This window comes from Lupinus angustifolius, chromosome LG13 (genome assembly GCF_001865875.1).
Source record: "Lupinus angustifolius cultivar Tanjil chromosome LG13, LupAngTanjil_v1.0, whole genome shotgun sequence".
Classification (NCBI taxonomy): domain Eukaryota; kingdom Viridiplantae; phylum Streptophyta; class Magnoliopsida; order Fabales; family Fabaceae; genus Lupinus; species Lupinus angustifolius.
The window spans coordinates 3,891,877-3,912,543 of NC_032021.1; the positions used below are offsets into that span (position 1 = coordinate 3,891,877).

A 20,667-nucleotide genomic window follows, 5' to 3' on the forward strand; every position below is an offset into this window, starting at 1 on the left:
TATATATATATATATATATATAGTGGATGTAGCATCACAAAATATGATAATGGGTAACTCACGTTTACTTTGAATTCCAATATAGAAGGTATAGCATGATCATGTATATGATCATTGTCAGGGACAGAAGAAGAGGCAACGTTGTTGTTGTTGTTGTTGTTGTTTTTGTCAGAGAAGAAGTCCATTTCTGTTGTTATGATCATGTCATGATGAGATGAAGAGGCATGGTTGTTGACTTGGAAAGGGATTGTGGTGGTGTTATGTGTAGGTGAAGAGGTCCTAAGTGTGGCCTCCATGTTATTGTTATTAGGACTAAGTGTCCACTTTGTGTTGTGTTCTTCTTCAGAAGAAGGGAAAGAGTTGAGAACAGTTGGTGGCTTGTGGAGAAAGAAGGTCCCAACTGGATCTGAATCCATGGAGAGTCCACTCCCTCTGGCCATAAATTTCAATAGAGACTAGAGAGAGAAGTGTGTGAAATCTTTATAAATCATGCAATGGACTAGGCAATAAAAAAGGACTAAACTTGAGAAAATGACCAAAAGAAAGTTTTGTAGTAAATTATTATAGATGTATTTACTATTTTAGCTCTGAATATTGTTCTATTTTATTTGAGATTTGGATGTAGATAATTTCTTTGTTTGTTGTGGTTTTACACGTTTCATATCTAAATCAGTTTCACAACCAAAAGCTCATCAAAAGTGTAAAAAATCTTATTAAAAAAAGAGAAAATGTGTATCCTCTCTTTGTTGTGACATACAATATGGAATATTTTACATCCATTCTTGAACAAGGATCACATGATCCTAAAAAATAATGTTTATATATTTTTAATCAATCAAATTTTAATAAATAATATAAAAATATAAATTTATATTTTTATAACTTTTTTTTATCTTTAATTATTATCTTTTAATCGGATGAGAACATTAAATGAGACACAAAATTATATTTATTAGTCAAAATTAATATAAGTATTGGAAATTTGTTTAGAAGTTGGAAGGTTCCCCAAGACAAAATTTTGATTTTGTTGGGTGTTATTGTTTATCTTATAATAATATAAATAAATGGATCAAAACATTTGATTGATGAGGTGTCAATATGTTGTGAGAAGCCATGAAAGAAGGAGACTATTGACGCGTTCTAAAAAATGTACCTCGTGAAAAGTGTAATCTCAGTCAACGGTAATGGTGGGACCCACTTAGTGATGACTCAATGTGGATGGTTGCAACCTTTGACTTGGACACATATATTAAAGAGAGAGAAAGAGATCATGGTTTGACCCAATGAGTCCTATTGAATCGGATCCATTGCTACATTTCACTTATTTTTCTTTCTTGTTTTGTTGTAATTTTAGCATCCAAGTATTAGTTAGACTCAAACTGTTTCTTATCTTTTCTGTTCTGTCTTTCACTTTCTTAGGCTTTTCTTTTTCCACCTCATTCCACTACTTCCGCAGATCTCATCAACAAATCATACACCACACAAAGTAATTAACATCTAAATAGAAGTAATATAGTATCAATCTAATCTTTTTTTTAAGGGAAATATGTATGCTGAATTTCTGACTTTAATCATTCAACATATTCCACAACAAATAACAGAAAAAACAAAATTTCCCTTTGTTAAAGTACATAATTAATTAATTACTAAAGAGACGTGGGTAAAAGTTGCATATTCTACTATTAAACTAAAAAGACGTAGAAGACCATAATTAAAGATTGATTCTTCCTGAATAGGAGTGTTTGGAACTTTGGATTCAAGTCTAAAAAATATATGTGTTTTATCAGATAACTAAAATAGCTGGTGTATATTAAATATTGTTATAAAACGAGAGGGAAAGTGGTGGTGATCACCAACTTAGCAGAAAGCCCAGTGATAACAATGACTAGTCATTGTATTAAAGTGGATGATTGTTGATTAGTTCAGATAGAGAATCACATAGATTGAACCCTGATATGCACCTACCCATATAGGGTTGATATGGAGAAGGTTTAGTAGAGAGTGACGTAGTGTGAGCCGCATTCTTTTAAGCTGGTAAAAAATGCACTACATGTAAATAGAAGTTCTTAGTTGGCTCTGTTATTTAGCAGTTGAACTTTTGCATAGAAATTAATAAGGAGAAATTGGCACTGATTTTAATTTGTAACAGACAAGTTGGACCAAGTTCAACCAAAACCCGGAGCTATGTATTCTAATGGGGAAAGAGACAGAAAAAAGATGGGCAAAAATATTAGTGGAAAGCAAATTGGAAAAGAGAGGAGTGGATTACATTTAAATGTTTCGTATGAGGACAAAGAAATTTGTCTGGCTGAGTTTTGCATGGAAAGTTGTAGGTTTTAGAAGGAATAAAACGTGATTCAATTAATCAATAGTGTCCTTTTAACTTTATAACCTTACCAGTAAAAGTTTCATCTCAACATTATTTGCCTCAACCAAGCAATAATGCGAGACTTCAATAAAATATTTCTACACGAATTAAAACTTATATCAATGCAATAAAAATGTGCCCAGAACTAAATCATGAGTCAACCTATTCCAATGTTGCCAACATCAATCCAACATTCCCATATTGATCACCCCCATGTTTTTGAACTGTCAGATATAAGTCAGATATAAAAGAGACTAAGAAAAATTGGGTTTTCTTAACTTCAGCCATAGGCATCGAGGAGTTAATAGTAGGTAATTTTTCTTGGGAAACAAAAGACACAAAACTTGTAATTATTTAATTACATCATTTCCATCAAAACTTGTTTATTTAGCTAGAACATACCATTATAGCATATGTGAGCTGAATTCGTCTAACATTACATTATCTAGCTAGACAAGTACCGCGTCATCCATGACTGGAAGCGAGACCAAGCCAATTGTACTGCGGCTTCGTCTTCATCGGCCAGACCCATGCTCTTCCTCCTATTGATTCCTTCTGGTGACCTGTTCATGAAGGCATGTCCATTGCCAGGATATAAGTGTACCTCATTTGGAACTTCAGATGCTTTCAACTTCTCCTCTAAGGACTTAGCAGCCTGAGATAACAAACAATGCCCAAACATGATATTGTTTGAATTAAAGAATCATGGCTCAAAACATCAACAAATGTTATCTATCTCTCTTTCTCTTTCTCTTCCCTTTCCCATTGAAATAAATATTTTCTAGTCCGATGAGGGAGATATGGTAGCAATTAAATAAATGGAAAACACTTGTGTGGCAAAATACTCATCAAGGTTATAAAAAGGAAATCTTTTGGAAACAGAAAATCAATCACAGTTAAGGGATTGGTTATTATCAGAGCAAATGAAATGTTTTTCTTAGCATGTCGGATTTATGTGCATTGGCAGTATAGGTATGATCACGGATCAAAAGGTTAAAGTCTGTTGAGGTTTGTTTCCTTAAATTACAAAATACTAGGCTCACGGTGGGGAGATTCTGGTAAATTTGGTCTCTAGACCCCATAGGATGTCATTTGAAGGACCCCTCATGTTGGGAAATCCGAGTCTGGCATAAAGGCTACAACACTTCCTTAACTTTACTTAGGGTAATTTGCTTGACTAGGATGATGAATAAAAAGAATTAAGATGAAAAATAGAGAGAAGACTGAAATGATAAGGAAGAAAAGATTATTACTATCACTTGTTGAATCTTGATAAAGAAGATAAATATGCATGGTTTGAAATTATTTTCATTATCTTACTAATTTTAGTCCAAACTGAAGATAGAACTTTTAAGCAATGGAACACAGATGGTGGACAAATCTGTGAAAAATAGAGTGCAACTAGTGGCCATTACTCACAGTTTCCCCCTATTTTTCGGGATATCAGGGCTGGAAATATGTTTGCAGACATCAAAGGCTCCTTGACAATCATGTCAATATGTTCAGCAAATACTTTTTGGAATCATGTTGGGATGACTGAATGTGATTCTATGAACCGATGGTGTTGCTTCAGTAACAGAAAATTGAGTTTGGGTGCATGTTCTACACAAATAACCCTAAACAGCCTCACATAATATCTAAACAAGGCCCGATAACTTTCCAAACATCTCTACTCAAATAACCTTCAAAAATGATTTTACTTTGACATCACCCATACAAAATGAAAATTTTAAATCAGTTTTTTTCTGCAGTGTAAGTCAAGCAAACACTAGGCTTCAGAAGTCCTTTCGATTTATTCCTTTACCAAGAAACCATATAATGATTTCCTGTTCTCATTTTCAACCCTCCATCACAAGGTTTTTAACAAAGCACGTTTTCAGTGTGAGATCAAGAGTCCTTCGGCATACCACAACACTCAAAAAAAGAAAAACTAAACATCACATATAGAAGGTAGGCAAACCCCACCCACAACAAAAGAAAAAAAAAGTGATACTCATTTGAAAAACTTGGCAGCTAAATTGATAAAATTATGAATAAGCTGACCAATGGGAGTTTTAACTTTTAAGAGACAAAAATGACAAGCAATATGTCTTGCAAATATATTTTCGTACCGTAACATCTGAAAAGCCAACAAAATTATCCTGCTCTCCAAAGTGAGCCTGAATAGGAGCCTTGGCTTGAGCAGGGTCTGCAAGCTCAGAAGAAGGAACTCCATAGAAAGCAACAACAGCATCAACCTCAGGAACCAAGACTGAACTTGCAATAGATAGAGCACCCCCCATACAAAATCCTGTTACACCAGCCTGTTACATCAAAAGGAGAAGAATAGCATTTAACTAATGGTGAATAGATTTGTGAAAATTGAATCATGAAGAATAGCATTGTTCTTTTTGAAAATACATCAATTCTAATCTTGACAACACGAGAATAGAGGCAAACCTTCTTTGAACCATTTGCTTTAAGCCAGTTAATTGAAGCACGGATATCCTGCACAGCTCCTTGCCAATCAAGGCCATCCATCAAATGTTGTGCTTCGGCAACATCAAGACCAACCTTTCCTCTATAGAGGCTGAGAAAAAAGCCAAAACCCATCATTATCAAAATACACCATATGACACCATAATGTATAAAGAACCGAGTCTACGAAATTTTAGGAAAGGCCATTGTCTTACTCTGGAATAAGAGCTTTAAATCCAGAACCGAGTTGAGAAATCGTCACAGCGTGATTCTTAATTTCAAAATCGACGCCCCACCATTCCTGAAGCACAACAATTCCAGGGGCATCTTCTTTCCCAACAACATATGCATCAAATGTCTAATCATTGAAAAATGAAATTACATACTAATAGTAGAGAATTAAAATTTAAGTTCCATTTAGAAAGCATGAAAACAAAACTACTGTGACAAATAGCATAAGAAAACTTCAGGTCCAACACAAAGACAAGTAATAATATCTTATAAAACAACTTTGGTCTAACTAAACCACATTAAAGCTGAAATGCATAAAATTATCAGGCATAGTCCTAGATCACTTGCACAGCATGAAAAAAAAGCATTTTTTGATATAAACTGAAATTGAATTCAGATTTTTTTCCTTAAATAAGCATTTTGAATAAAACCCAACAAAATAAGTAGATAAAATGAAATCAGAAAGGCGATATTGTTCATGATGAAAATTCATTGTCATAAGAGATTGATGGAGAGGGTAATGAAAACCCTGGAACTGAAAGTGGAGAAGAAAGAAAACTGACAGTGTGATCCCTTTGAATCTGAATTTTGTTGAAAGAAGATGAAGAAGACATGGAACGCACTGAGAAGCGAGAAGAAACAAAGGATGGAATGAATCTGAGAGCAGTAGATGAATTCAGAACACCCAACATTCTTTACTCACTTCACTCGCCCCCTTTTTGCACTACCTAGTTATAATCCACTTATTAGTGAAGAATCACACCTTATTAAACTTTTTATTTTATTTTAATGCAAGTTAATTTAATTTTATGTAATGATGCGATGATTGTTAGTAGTAAATATGAGAATGAAAATCAAACTCGTGTATACTATTCAAACTCAACTTGAATTCAACATAACTTTTCATATGAAACTTTTTCCTAAAACTGGTGCAAAATATGTCACAATATTTTTAACAGAATATAATCAAAAACAATTCACGAGGCCAACTTTTCAACTAATTTTGATTTGTTGTAAATAAAATTTGTTATTATTGTCGCAAGTTGTCTACATCCAACAAGAAAAAAATGTGTTTCTCTGTGATTGTTGTCAAAGTAATTTCAACCAATTGAAAAATTAGGTGCACCAAAAAATATTGAAACAATTACATAATATCCTATTTTATTTATTTCAAATTAAACATTAGATCTATTTTTTTATTTATCTGTGTGTACTTAAGTTCATGGCTATACTATGAAGTAATATTATTATCATGTAAATAATGTTGAGTAGTAGATGCCTATATATTAGAGCAAGTTGCCCTTCGTAACACTTTGTTGGACAAAAAAAATTAGACTACATAAACATAACAATATTTTCAAGGATAGGCCCACCTCACACTCATAGGTAAATCTATCAAATATGTAATACAACTAACACACCACTCATTCATATTAGCTATAAATTTCATTAAAAATATATACATATCCTCTTTGATTGTAGTTAGACGCCATTCTACATATAGGGATGAACTTTATGAAATTTAGGTTGGGATACTCTAACTCAATTTTTTATAAACAAAATTCTCAATTTTTTTGTGTTCTATGTAGAATAAGGGTTGTCGATATTTAATTGTTTTACTTGAACTAGACAATAGCTAACCTCAGAGGGTTGTTAAAGTTTGGGCTCTATGCTGAACCGGAGAGTGGTTAACCTTGGATTGTCATGGATGAGTGCTTGAAAAAACACTCTAACACTCAAACCAATATTCTAAGAGTATAATGCCTACAGAGAAGCATAAAGAAGATGTTATTATTCCCTTATGAATGACTTTACCTATTTATACTGAGGTGAAATAACTTGTACTTCAAGTGGATGCGTTATCATTGTGGACAATATGGTCATGTCCTCTTCCAACAGCCTTAGACTCACAATGCTGTGAATTTGGACTATATTTGTCATATCGGCAAAGGTAGTCATGTCGTCCGTCACATGACGTGACCTTACCTTTGTGTTGAAGGAAGGTTCTTCAACATAACAAGTGGGCATATGTCATGCCCTGTTGTTGTCGTCATTTCCTTAATGAAGCCAATTGTTCGGGCTTGATCGACAATCATAAAGGTCAAATCTTGTCCATTCGAGCATGACCCACAATTGCGTACATCCAATCTTCTATTTTCAGTCATTGGACTTTAATGGTCTTAAATCTAGGATGAAATAATTACCCCAGTCCATTGGCATAACTGGTGTCGGGTTGTCAAAAAACTTGAAACTATTATGTTTGAGCATCATATCAATTATGGGAATCAAATTTAGTTATCCAATGTTAGTCTCATACTTGGAGTAAAACACCTTGAACATAATCCTGCTACCCTATTTCTCAGTGCTTTTGTGAGAGTACATGCATAATTTATCCATGGCCTCACATATTGTGATATAGGGGTACACATATGATGTTTCACTCATTTGTGACACTCCATGTGCTAGGAAATATGATTCGCAAAAAAAACATTTAATAATTATAATTTTAATTTAAATAATTTTTTCCAACCAATCAAATGGGATGATACATGAAATGGTACAACAAATGAATAACAGTAGGAATGGCAACGGGGTCGGGTTTGCACATACCAAAACCTGAAGTTCAAAACCTGAACCCGAACTCGAGGGGGTTGAAAATAAGATACCATACTCGAACCCGAAAAAAACCCGAAAATTATATGTGTACTAAGGAAAGTATGATATCATTTCATTTCATTTTTCTCTAGCATTTATATTTTCTCTTGTATTATTTCATTTCTTTTATGTTTGAAGATCCAGTAGTACGTAAAGTAAAATTAGAAATTAAAAATAACGGACACATGATATAAATTTCAATTTTAAGTTGAATTACATTACTTCGGGGCGGATTCGGGTTAGAGTCTTTGCTCTACCAAACTTGAATCCGAAAATTAAACACGGGTAAAACCCAAACCCAAACTCAATTACATTAGGCTTTCCTTATTAATTTCGGGTTCAGACGGATACCCATAAGTTTGGTTTTTATTGCCATCCATAAACAACGAGTGATATGGAAGGTGCTTCACAAAATTGATCCATTAATCCCCTCAAATTTATTTTATCTTGATAAAAAGATCAAAGCATTAAGTAAAATAACATACAATTGGAAAACGCATATTCTACTCTTGTTCAAACTATCTTTTTTCCTTTTCCTTTTCTGTCATATTTGACAGGCGGCACCACCAAATTAGACTATTCCTTTGTCTTTCTCTTTCTTAAATCCACATTTTCCCAATTTATTTATCAAACGCCCTTCATCTCAATTTCCCACATCACACATAAACTAGAACATTCCTTAACCTTACCCAATTTTCTTACAATAAAAAACAACAACCCCGCTTTTCCTCTCATCATTGACAACCCAAATTCCCTGTGATCAAGTTTCGATTTTGAACTTCTGGGGTTGATTCAAATTCAATTGGGTATTGAGAATGTTTAACGGTATGATGGATCCTGAGATGCTCAGAATCGCTCAGGAACAGATGAGTCGCATGTCACCCGCTGAGTTAGCACGGATCCAACAACAGGTTTGCTTTCTTCTCCCTTTTTATGATTTCTGAAATTGCATATGTGGGTTTTTCGCATTGTGATTGTGTAACTACTCTAAATGAACGCATTTTGTTGTGATTTCAACGCTTCAGATGTTATTTTTGGAACAAAAAGAGGACAATAGGAGAAATTTTCGATTGCTTTGATGTATGAAATAGTAAAAACAGTTAAATTCGTTTTTTTGGGTCGGGGGATTTGTTGTTCTTTTAAATTTGAAGAAGTGTATGAGATTGAAGTTTTGAGACTTTTCTATTATTTTAGGTTATTTCTGCCCATAATTTGTGTCTGTCAGGAAATGAGTAAAATTAAATTTTTAACTTCAATATATTTTTTTAAACCAATCATAATTGATGTCACATGGAGTGACATAAATTGTGGGACAACAAATATGCTCCGGTTATGTTAAGCCCTTCTATGGTCTTCTTGTGATGATTGAATGTTAGATTTGAATGTTTTGGGAGAACATGCCTTGGTTTCGGAAGCTGAGCAGGTCAGCGATCCACTTGCTTTAGGAGTAAGTATTGTACTCTTATACCATTACACATGGTTTCAGATTTCTGTTAGTGTTATGAAGTTTATCAAAATTGCGGGAAAGTGCAGTGGATGCAGCCGCAAATTGTGGTGCAAGAGCATCTGTAGAATCCCAGTAAAGAAAGTAGAGCAATATGGGGTAGGCCAATAGTTGGAGGTGGAATTAGGCTAACAAAAATTAGGTGAAAGTGTGAAACCATTAATGAGGGTTTAGATCTAGATGGTAGAACGTTATGGACTCATTTGGTTGATGTACCCAATCTCACTTTGTGGGAAAAGGCTTGATTGTTGTTGTTGACGTGAATATACCAAATCTAATAATTGAAGCATGTGATATGTGTGTGTGGTTTAGCACTATTTTTGGTATTATACAATATTTTGTGGAATTGCAGATGATGTCTAATCCAGAGCTGATGAGGATGGCCTCAGAAAGCATGAAGAACATGAGTTCTGAAGACTTTAAACTTGCTGCTGAACAGTTAAAGCATACACGTCCTGAAGAAATGGCTCAGATTGGTGAGAAGATGGCTAATGCAACACCTGATGAAGTAGCAGCTATGCGTGCTCGTGCTGATGCCCAGATCAAATATCAATTAGATGCAGCTGAAATATTGAAGAAACAGGTGAGTATATGGCATAAAACATAAACCGTTAGTGTCTGTGAAAAATGGATCATAAGCACAGACATTTCTTTTCTTATATTGAGGAAATATGTGTGACATGAGATGAATGCAGGTTAGAAAACAAAAGGAGAACCTGGAGTTAGTTCCATTATTCCTGCAGTATGGCCTGTTTGTAGTTTGAACGAGGTCCTTACTAGTTGTGTGCTAATTATTCCTATGGAAACATATTATGACTACATGTTAGCTTTTAAAGCCCAAATAGTCTATTGAAAAACTGGATTTTGACGCACCGGGGAAATCCTAGGCTTCAAAAAGACCCATAAATAAAATTACAATTGAATAATACTGTACCGCTATCTACTTGCTGGGATTTCTTATTTAGACATTAAATGTAACTCTTTACTTTTCTGATCACAATTTCTGTGTTTCTGTTAAACCATTAACTGTCTAGTTCACCATGTGTCTTTGTGGTCTAACATTAAATTTTGCAGGGAAATGAACTTCATAGTCAGGGAAAGTTCAATAATGCTCTGCAGAAATATCTGATTGTAAGTGCTCTTTCTTTGTTTGCGTTATTGCGTAACAATCTTGCCAAGCTTTTAGAAACTGGTAAGTTTTTTTGGTCTATTACTGTATTACCTAATTTTCACTTTTTTATATTATAGGCTAAGGAAAACATTAAAGAGATTCCACCTTTTCAAAGTAGAAAGCTTCTTTTGGCCTGCTCACTCAACTTGATGTCATGTTACTTGAAGACAAGGCAGTATGAGGAATGTGTAAAAGAAGGTTCCGAGGTATTTGTGGTTCCTTTTCTCTTACCATTGCAAAGTATGATGTTAAATCTAAAGTTTAATTACCAACTGCAATATTTAAGTAGTATTATGGGCGTATTTATCAACCAAAAAAATTGAAATAAATGTACATTGTAATTGCAATAACAACAACAACCAAGCCTTAGTCCCACTAGGTCGGCTTCATGGGTCGGACGGCGCCAAATACTCTATCATAAATCATGTTCATTGACAAAGCATTGGCCATTACATTGATATTGCAATATTTAATAAAAATAATTATTTTGTGCAGTTGTGCTACTTATGTAACATGACAAATAATTTCTTAGATTCTGATTTTCTTTTAATTTAAGTTATTTGTTTGAAATTATATGTTTCGTCCTTGCGATGCATAACTGTGCTTTAACTACTGTAGGTTTTGGTGTATGATGCCAAGAATCTTAAGGCTCTTTATCGAAGAGGTCAGGCGTACAAGGAACTAGGCCTACTAAATGTGAGCTACCAATGACTTAGTTAACATTTAGGTTGAAATTGTTTGTTGACTATATATCATATTTAACGGCATTCCTGTTTTTTCCAGGATGCTGTTACTGATTTGAGCATGGCACTTGAAGTGGCCCCTGATGATGATACAATTGCAGAGCTTTTACAGTGTGATCTCGTTCCCTTCCACATACTTGTGCCTAACTTAGGAACATAATTATTTATTCATCCACATATTACATATATTGTACATCCTGTTATTTTTGTATTATGACTGTTGTGATTGATGAGTTCCTAATTATGGGTGTTTTTTCATCAAACGCTTCTGTAAATCAATGTAAAAAATGAATTTTATCCTAACGTAACTAAACACATCCGTGATTATTTACCATTTTTTATTTCTAATTGGATCTTGGGTAACCTATATAAAGGAATTGATATATTTCTTCTGCCATTCCTTCTAGTGTTAATTAAAATTTAGGATACTTTTACTTTATTTTCATGCCATCAAATGTTTATTTCAGGGACACCAAGGAAATGTTGACAAATGGAGGTGGTGAACATGCACCCAGAGGTATATATTTTCACTGATTTTTTATACCTCTTTTACTTCACCACAGCCCCCTGAGCTTTACAATTCTAATGGGTGTTAGATTTAACCTTATCGCTATCATGCATGTAGGTTTAGTAATTGAAGAAATAACCGAAGAAGTCGAGAGTGTGCCTTCTGAAAGCAACAAAAACTCTTCTCTGAAACCAACAGTGGTTCAGCCAAAAAAATCTGGTGACTCTTCTAAGAGCAACAGCACAGTTAACAATGGATATCCAAAAGCATATGCAGAGAGTTTAGATACATTGAAAAATGATCCAGAAGCTATCAGGTGTGTTAGCATTTTGTTAAAGATGCTAAGCACAATATGTTACTCTTTATTTTTAATTTGACTACAAAATAGATTTACGTTCTTACTTTCTATTCTATAGATCATTTCAAAACTTCATCTCAAATGCTGATCCTGCCACTCTGGCTTCTTTGAATACTGAACAATCCAAAGATCTACCTCCAGAAATGATTAGAACTGCTTCAAATATGATTGGCAAGATGTCACCTGAGGAACTCCAAAAAATGCTTGACATGGCTGCTTCATTTCAAGGAGACAACCCTTTTGCCAGAGGTTCCCCTGATTCTCCGTTCAACCCTGGATCAATCCCTCCCAATGTGTCACCTGATATGTTTAAAACAGCGAGTGATATGATAAGTAAAATGCCACCAGATGAGCTTCAGAAGATGTTTGAAATGGCATCCTCATTGAAAGGGAGAGAATCTCCATCATTATCTGCTGTAGCCAAGGAGGAAAGAAATGTTTCCCAGTCAAACTTCCCATCCTCAAGTACTAGTGGAACTAATGCTTTCAGAGAATCAAGTTCTTTTCTCGATGCTTTTTCAAATATGAGAAATGCTTCTCAGCCAAACTTCCCTTCCTCGAGCACTGATTTACAAGAACAGATGAGAAACCAGATGAAAGATCCTGCTATGCGGCAGGTATGTTCACCACATAACTTGTTAAAGAGCTAAAATGATCACTAGCCTTAAATTATGTACTTGTCTAACTTTTTAGTTGTCACTACCCTTGTCTGGGATTTAGTTCTCTCCCGGTCGATTTTGTCTTTTCTTTTGTTAACTAATACATATTCTCTATCTTGATACATTCTTGTGTTCTCTGTTTATATGTATAGTAGTTCCTTCTCTGAAGTTTTTAGTTTCTGTTGTTTTGGCAGATGTTCACATCAATGATTAAAAATATGAGCCCAGAAATGATGGCAAACATGGGTGAACAGTTTGGTGTCAAGCTTTCAAAAGAAGATGCAGCAAAAGCTCAGCAAGCCATGTCATCCTTTTCACCTGAGAGCTTGGATAAAATGGTATATTCTTCTCCAAAGTGTAAAATACATTGTTTATATAATAATAATGTCCTCCTTATTTGTTTTAATAGCATGAAGTAATAAGTCAAATTGTTTAAGTATCTTGGATCCATCATACAATGTCGCTGGGAAATAAAGAGAGATGTAAACCATATGCAGTATTTTTGGGTGTTATCTGTTATACAAAAGTATCACTCTAGCTTAAAAAAAAATTATTGCTCAAAACTATAAGAATTGCAATGTTGTAGATGGACTCAATGTTGGCGGTAAAAAGCCAACCAGGGGGATTCACTCGATATAATCACTTAGATGAGAATGTTGGATTGGATGAGTGGACACGCTAGACAAGATACAATTCTGAATGAATATGTTTGAGAGAAAGTTGAGCCAATGTCTATTGTAGAACCTCGCCTTATATGGCTGAGATCACATCATCTGTCCCACACACACTCTGTCACTCACTGTTTCAAAGTGTGGTGATTGGTCTAAACAAAATAAGCTTAATTAGAAATTCAATAAATTATAATTTTTGACCAATCACCAAACTTTGGCTCGGAGAGTGTCACTATAAGTGTGGGGTAAGTAACATTTTCCCCATGGTTTGGGCATGTATGGAGAAGACTCGTAGAGACCCAAAGTTAATAATTAGGATGCAAGTTAATTTGGTATTATATTAATCTGATATTTGAAATAACAGTACATAAGCTTATTAGGGTGGCTGTAATGGGTTGATACTTGTTTTTACAAGTATTCAATTGGAATAATTGATGTTGGGTGGTTAAGTACTAAAGTTGAATCTTTGCACTTTATCTTTTGCAGATGCTTTGGGCAGACAGGGTTCAAAGAGTAGTTGAAGGTGTTAAAAAGACAAAGAACTGGTTGCTAGGGAAACCTGGCATGGCCTTAGCAATATTCATGCTCATTTTGGCTGTCCTTCTTCACCGCTTGGGCTACATTGGTGGCTAGAATAATGAAGCTTATATTATATGAAGCTTATATTCAAACTCAGGCATGACCTTGTGTGGTGAGATAATTGCATGTGTTATCTCAGCCAAGTAACAATGAAGAGAGGATGGAACATACACTTGATTATTTGGAAAACAGATAAATGTTTTTTATAAGGCAAATAGGGGCAGGGAGAATGTATTCTAGTGGGTACACTTGATTTTTTTATTAAGTTTTGTTGTTATAATTTCGTTTATTTTTTCTAACTTTTTTATGCTACTAGTAGCTATGACAGAATTACAACCCTAAAGTGTTATCTTAATCCAAATTGTGGATGTAGCTGTCACTCTTTTTGTAATATATCCCTAGCTTTTGAGCTGTTTGCCATTTAGAATTAGGCCTTAACTCTCAATAAATCCAAAACTTTGATTATGTCATGTTCATGAATTAAACATAGTGCTTGAAACTGTTAACCAACTTAAGGAATAGCCTACTAAATACATTAGTTCTATAGTTTGAAATTCACAAATTTTACAATCAAACCATTCAACAAATTTTAGTTTTAGTTTTATTTTTTCATTTTTTGGTCACAAATTACAAAAATTGTAAGGCTGAGATTGTATCATTGTATGCAAACACAGACCCATTTCCTTTAACGCATATGTTGTACCAATTTACAAAATTATGAATTAGGGCCTATATTTGGTTATACTATAAATTGAGATTTATATATGAGAAAATGATGTATGTAATGACAGTGTTTAAATTTTTTACATTGTCATTGTATCATTTATCATTTATTTTTAATTATAATTAATTCTTAAATAAAAGTAATACAAATGTCGTAAATAATTCATTGGTCATAAATCTTTATACTATTAGTAATATTATACTCTTTTGTATATACTCTGAATAAAATTATTGATTCATAATATAACCAAATCAGCATCATGTTTAGAGAAATTAAAAGGACGCTGCACCTAAACGCGGAGGGTTGTGTTTTGTAAGAAGTATGAGGGGGAAATTATAGATTTTTAACTTCTAGGGTTGACCAAGTTAATATCCAATTTTTTAAGCCTATTAAAAGTTTACTCAATTATAAAACTATTAAATAGATGAATCTAAAACTAACAAGTTAACACTTAACACTAATAAAACTATTTTAGATTTTCTGTTTATTATATTTTTTTATTTTTACTTTATTTGTAAAATAAGTAACACTCCATGTGTCCTAAAAAGATTGTCAACAATTAAAAGAAATTGTTCAAAATTTGAGAATTTTTTTTAAAGATGCATAGAGTATAATATAAGATTGTGTTAATGAGTGTTTTAAGAATATTGTTTACGGAATACATAGAATAAAACTATTCTTAGAATCTTTAACACTCTATGTAGTAATATAATATGATTATTGATTAGAGTTTTATTAGTGATTTTTAGTACCGGTCAACAATATCATCACTTTCAAAATCACACAATTTATTCCCTAATTTCTCAAATGTTAGAGATAGACTTAGAGTCTCAATCACTCACATGAGTCACACCCAACACATGCAAATTTGCAATCATTGGTTACGTTCTCTATCTAAGGTGTCTAGCTTAGTTAAAAACATTCATTTTAGTTTGACAAATTACTATGTAAATAAACTTGGATCGGCAGTAGTTAAAGTCATTTCAAAATTAATAATTTTAATATTCAAACTCTTAACTACAGATAATTTATCTAAGTCAATATGTTTTTTACTACAATCCAACATGTCAATAGCTTAGTTAACAGACATCCCTATATGCACTTGTTTTGGCTTATACATGAAAGGAAAAAAATCATGAGGAAAGTGTTATGATTGTAATATGTATATACTCTTAATGTAAAAATGTATACATAATTATTATATTATCTGTCATTCATTTGAACTATTTTTTAAAGAATTAATAATATTTATATTTTAATCATAAATGATACATTAATAATGTATAAAACTCATATTATATCAATATATCCAATTTTCTCACAAGTATTAATTTGACAAAGTTTGCAATATATACAGATATAATCATAGTGCTATACTAACAAGTAATAGAGAAAAAGATATATGTATAGATGATAGTTTTATATATTGTTTTTGCATCATATATTATTTATGTTTGATTATTATTAGCTTTTCAAAAAAGTAAAATAAATAAGAGTTTAAAATTTATACACCCTCAATATAAAGATTTTTATATTGTTAGCACATTATTAACCTTTAATTTGTATTATTTTTATTGAGATACAGTAATGATTAACAAATATATATTAAATCCTGTAATAAATGGTGAAAGATGTAATATTTGTTATAAATTTGTATACCAACCGCATATACATATTCCACTATAATTAATAATAATGGCACACGGATCAATCACTATGTAAGTTGGCTGTACGTGGCGCATTCATATTATTCGGACCCATCTCAGTTTTCAACTACGGCTGGTATTTTTTATCAATGATTAAAACTTGTTATATAATTGAGTATGACATTAGGACTTACATAATGGAACATGTTGAAAAATCTAATTTAATATCAACTTATTTTGTCCTATCTTAGGTAATAACAAAAAATGATAGGAGTTCTCATTTTATAGAAAAAATAGAGAAGTTCAAATACTCCTCTAAACCTAGCTTGTATGATTAAAAGATCCAACGTCAAGAGGAATAAAAAGAAGAAGGAAATTTTAACTAAATAAGAAAGAAATTCATGAATAGTCAATTCTCAGTGTATTTTTAATTTAAAAATGAGATGTTTATTTAAAAAATCACTCAATTTTGTTTGCTTCTGAACTTTATTTCTGTATCAGTGTTTCCGTAAATCAATATAATACTAATTTATTAAAAAATTGTATATGGTCGCAATTAAATGGCCATGAAAAGTAACTTTTTAATGATATCTTTTTTTGACGATCACAAAGTTTGATTTCAGCGTCCATAATAATAATATAATGAAGTTTTTTAAATACAAAACAATGGTATAGAGCTGGTCAAACTATTTTTATAAAGAAGTTGGCGTAAACAATTTTGGGTAGTGAAAACATATAAATAAACGCATGGGAAATATTTAACTACATTGACGTGGTAAATCAATCTTTATTAGAAAAAAACGGGATTTTTTATTGTATTTGCCGTTATCAATGACATGAAATAAAATTATAGAAAGATGTATGTATTAATAGTATAGAGATGGATGATATGCTGACAGTGTAAAAAACTTTACACTGTCAATGCACAGATTTTAAATTCTAGATATAATACTCATAAAATTAGAATAACAATCTTCACCATTAATAAATAGATAAATGTATATATATGTATCATAGAAATTATATTCCTTTTTACTTTTTAAAAACATTCACAAATGTTATATTTGGAGGGAAGTGTAATTATATTTTCTATACATATAATATAATTTAAAACTAAATTTTAATTAAAATTAATATTATTAATACTAGCGTGTTGACATGCACTGTCGTGTCCGTTATGATTGTAATATGTATATACTCTTAATGTAAAAATGTATACATAATTATTATATTATCTGTCATTCATTTGAACTATTTTTTAAAGAATTAATAATATTTATATTTTAATCATAAATGATACATTAATAATGTATAAAACTCATATTATATCAATATATCCAATTTTCTCACAAGTATTAATTTGACAAAGTTTGCAATATATACAGATATAATCATAGTGCTATACTAACAAGTAATAGAGAAAAAGATATATGTATAGATGATAGTTTTATATATTGTTTTTGCATCATATATTATTTATGTTTGATTATTATTAGCTTTTCAAAAAAGTAAAATAAATAAGAGTTTAAAATTTATACACCCTCAATATAAAGATTTTTATATTGTTAGCACATTATTAACCTTTAATTTGTATTATTTTTATTGAGATACAGTAATGATTAACAAATATATATTAAATCCTGTAATAAATGGTGAAAGATGTAATATTTGTTATAAATTTGTATACCAACCGCATATACATATTCCACTATAATTAATAATAATGGCACACGGATCAATCACTATGTAAGTTGGCTGTACGTGGCGCATTCATATTATTCGGACCCATCTCAGTTTTCAACTACGGCTGGTATTTTTTATCAATGATTAAAACTTGTTATATAATTGAGTATGACATTAGGACTTACATAATGGAACATGTTGAAAAATCTAATTTAATATCAACTTATTTTGTCCTATCTTAGGTAATAACAAAAAATGATAGGAGTTCTCATTTTATAGAAAAAATAGAGAAGTTCAAATACTCCTCTAAACCTAGCTTGTATGATTAAAAGATCCAACGTCAAGAGGAATAAAAAGAAGAAGGAAATTTTAACTAAATAAGAAAGAAATTCATGAATAGTCAATTCTCAGTGTATTTTTAATTTAAAAATGAGATGTTTATTTAAAAAATCACTCAATTTTGTTTGCTTCTGAACTTTATTTCTGTATCAGTGTTTCCGTAAATCAATATAATACTAATTTATTAAAAAATTGTATATGGTCGCAATTAAATGGCCATGAAAAGTAACTTTTTAATGATATCTTTTTTTGACGATCACAAAGTTTGATTTCAGCGTCCATAATAATAATATAATGAAGTTTTTTAAATACAAAACAATGGTATAGAGCTGGTCAAACTATTTTTATAAAGAAGTTGGCGTAAACAATTTTGGGTAGTGAAAACATATAAATAAACGCATGGGAAATATTTAACTACATTGACGTGGTAAATCAATCTTTATTAGAAAAAAACGGGATTTTTTATTGTATTTGCCGTTATCAATGACATGAAATAAAATTATAGAAAGATGTATGTATTAATAGTATAGAGATGGATGATATGCTGACAGTGTAAAAAACTTTACACTGTCAATGCACAGATTTTAAATTCTAGATATAATACTCATAAAATTAGAATAACAATCTTCACCATTAATAAATAGATAAATGTATATATATGTATCATAGAAATTATATTCCTTTTTACTTTTTAAAAACATTCACAAATGTTATATTTGGAGGGAAGTGTAATTATATTTTCTATACATATAATATAATTTAAAACTAAATTTTAATTAAAATTAATATTATTAATACTAGCGTGTTGACATGCACTGTCGTGTCCGTCAACCCGCTTTCCTATCGTTTGTAATGTATAGTTTGTATTTTAGAAATTCAAATATAATTTTTTGGTTAAATTTACAGTTGAATTTATTCAATTGGTCTAATATTCAATTTTTTAAATACACTTTTAAAATAAGAAAATAATAAGGATAAAATAAGAAAATAATATTATAGGGTTTTTTGGTATAAATAAAAATATATTGAGGGCAAAATAGGAAAACACAAATTACACCATGATAAGTGATTATTTTGTGTTTTCTCTTTATTAATAGTATAGATATTATCAATATTTTATTAATTTTCTTTTGTAAATAAAATATAAGCTCAATGAAAAATGAGAATGATGAGGGCTCACAACAGTGTAGTAGTGTTAGTCTGATTGTTCTAGAAGCGTAGCATCTGTTACTTACAACATCTACATTTCGAACACGTCTTCTTATATATCTCATCCTCCTTCGATAACCGCTTCTCTTCATTTTTTTCTTTCTCAGATCAATTCCCATTTCCAATTTTATTCATGATTATTCTATTTCTAACAATCACGAATAATCACCACCTTTGATTATTTTCACATCTTTTTTGCCACAATTCATTTAATCTTATAATGACTAGCAACAGAACCGTACCGGTAAAACGCAAGCACCACATCGGTGAGGTGGCGGGTGGCACTGCGGCAGAGTGCGCCGCCGTGTGCTGTTGCTGCCCTTGCGCGGTGGTGCACTTCGTGGTGATGGCGGTATACACCGTCCCAAAGGGGCTCTTGAAAAAAGCGGTGATCAAGATGAGGAAACGACACCGTTTATTAGATCATAGCGCCAACACCAACAGCGAGAAGAACAATAACAACGACGTCGTTTCGTCAGAGCAGGAGACAAGTAATGGAATGTTGGTGGGTCCCATGGCATTAGAGGAGAAGGAATGGATGGAGGAGGTTGAACTGGAGAATGAGATGTGGGCCCGGTTCACTGGAACCGGGTTCTGGAGAAGTGACTCTCAGCGTAAACCCTAACTCATAGATGATACTGTATCGTGTACGTTCTTCAGTCTACGTAGTTAAAGATGATGAAAATGTAAATGTCGTAATCTCCTAAGGGGCTTCGACGAGGTTGAGGTACATGTGTTCCAATTCAATTAGTGGAAATTGTGTCTTAGAGCATCAGTTTTGGATTTGCAGCCAATCTTTTGAACAAGTATATACAATCACAAGTTTCTAAGATTTTAGATTGCATTTGTGATTATGTTCATGGTTATGGTCAATTAGTGTAAGGGTAACCATGAGTCATAATTGTGTGAGTACTGTAATTTATTACAATTAATAATTTTTTTAATTTTATATCGTTCGATCCTGTTAATACAGTTTAATGTAATTGTATTGGGACCAAATGCATTATGTGAGTTGTGATGTGGTCTTAAAATTTGAAAAATGTAACACTCTCTTCACCACATTGTCTTGTTTCACTTTAGAAGTGTTATACATTACATGAATATATGCAATTCCACCAAAGGCTAATAATATTTTAACTTGGGTTTTGAGGTACTATGATGT

General features: G+C 32.1%; 4 protein-coding genes across 6 annotated transcripts in view; 2 read left to right on the plus strand and 2 right to left on the minus strand.

Moving 5' to 3' along the window:
• The window catches only part of LOC109325929 (probable WRKY transcription factor 31), a 3,142-nt gene extending 2,671 nt beyond the window's left edge, over positions 1-471 (minus strand). For both annotated transcript variants that reach the window (XM_019558547.1, XM_019558546.1), the window contains exon 1: positions 63-471. In XM_019558547.1, the coding sequence (XP_019414092.1) occupies positions 63-440 (378 nt within the window). In that variant the 5' untranslated portion in view covers positions 441-471. The remainder of the gene's footprint in view (positions 1-62) is intronic.
• On the minus strand, positions 2,664-5,796 carry LOC109363188 (protein usf-like). Its single transcript, XM_019609356.1, has 5 exons — positions 5,620-5,796; positions 5,041-5,183; positions 4,808-4,937; positions 4,480-4,671; positions 2,664-3,023 (listed from the first exon to the last, which is right to left on the minus strand). Exons 1-5 carry the CDS (start codon positions 5,746-5,748, stop codon positions 2,814-2,816), a joined length of 804 nt encoding a protein of 267 aa, XP_019464901.1. The 5' UTR covers positions 5,749-5,796; the 3' UTR covers positions 2,664-2,813.
• LOC109325729 (outer envelope protein 61-like) lies at positions 8,527-14,379 on the plus strand. Of its 2 annotated transcripts, XM_019558256.1 has the most exons (12): positions 8,527-8,622; positions 9,568-9,798; positions 10,290-10,346; positions 10,464-10,592; positions 11,005-11,082; positions 11,170-11,240; positions 11,597-11,646; positions 11,755-11,953; positions 12,054-12,612; positions 12,849-12,992; positions 13,812-13,961; positions 14,053-14,379. In XM_019558256.1, the coding sequence occupies exons 1-11, from the start codon at positions 8,527-8,529 to the stop codon at positions 13,956-13,958; spliced, it is 1,761 nt and encodes a 586-aa protein (XP_019413801.1). In that variant the 3' UTR covers positions 13,959-13,961; positions 14,053-14,379. The 2 variants fall into 2 exon arrangements, with proteins under 2 accessions (XP_019413801.1, XP_019413800.1); XM_019558255.1 differs by having other exon boundaries at positions 13,812-14,379.
• LOC109325108 lies at positions 19,590-20,281 on the plus strand. Its single transcript, XM_019557260.1, has one exon. The coding sequence runs from the start codon at positions 19,726-19,728 to the stop codon at positions 20,128-20,130; it is 405 nt and encodes a 134-aa protein (XP_019412805.1). The 5' UTR covers positions 19,590-19,725; the 3' UTR covers positions 20,131-20,281.

Bases quoted from the DNA above. Each gene is read 5' to 3' on its own strand.
- LOC109325729 (XM_019558255.1), top strand. From the start codon at position 8,527: ATGTTTAACGGTATGATGGATCCTGAGATGCTCAGAATCGCTCAGGAA. The intron at 8,623-9,567 runs GTTTGCTTTCTT...GTGGAATTGCAG, and splicing joins TAGCACGGATCCAACAACAG to ATGATGTCTAATCCAGAGCT. The intron at 12,613-12,848 runs GTATGTTCACCA...TTGTTTTGGCAG, and splicing joins AAGATCCTGCTATGCGGCAG to ATGTTCACATCAATGATTAA.
- LOC109363188 (XM_019609356.1), bottom strand. From the start codon at position 5,748: ATGTTGGGTGTTCTGAATTCATCTACTGCTCTCAGATTCATTCCATCC. The intron at 4,672-4,807 runs GTTTGCCTCTAT...TTGATGTAACAG, and splicing joins AAGCAAATGGTTCAAAGAAG to GCTGGTGTAACAGGATTTTG. The intron at 3,024-4,479 runs GTACGAAAATAT...TTGTTATCTCAG, and splicing joins TTGGCTTTTCAGATGTTACG to GCTGCTAAGTCCTTAGAGGA.
- LOC109325108 (XM_019557260.1), top strand. From the start codon at position 19,726: ATGACTAGCAACAGAACCGTACCGGTAAAACGCAAGCACCACATCGGT.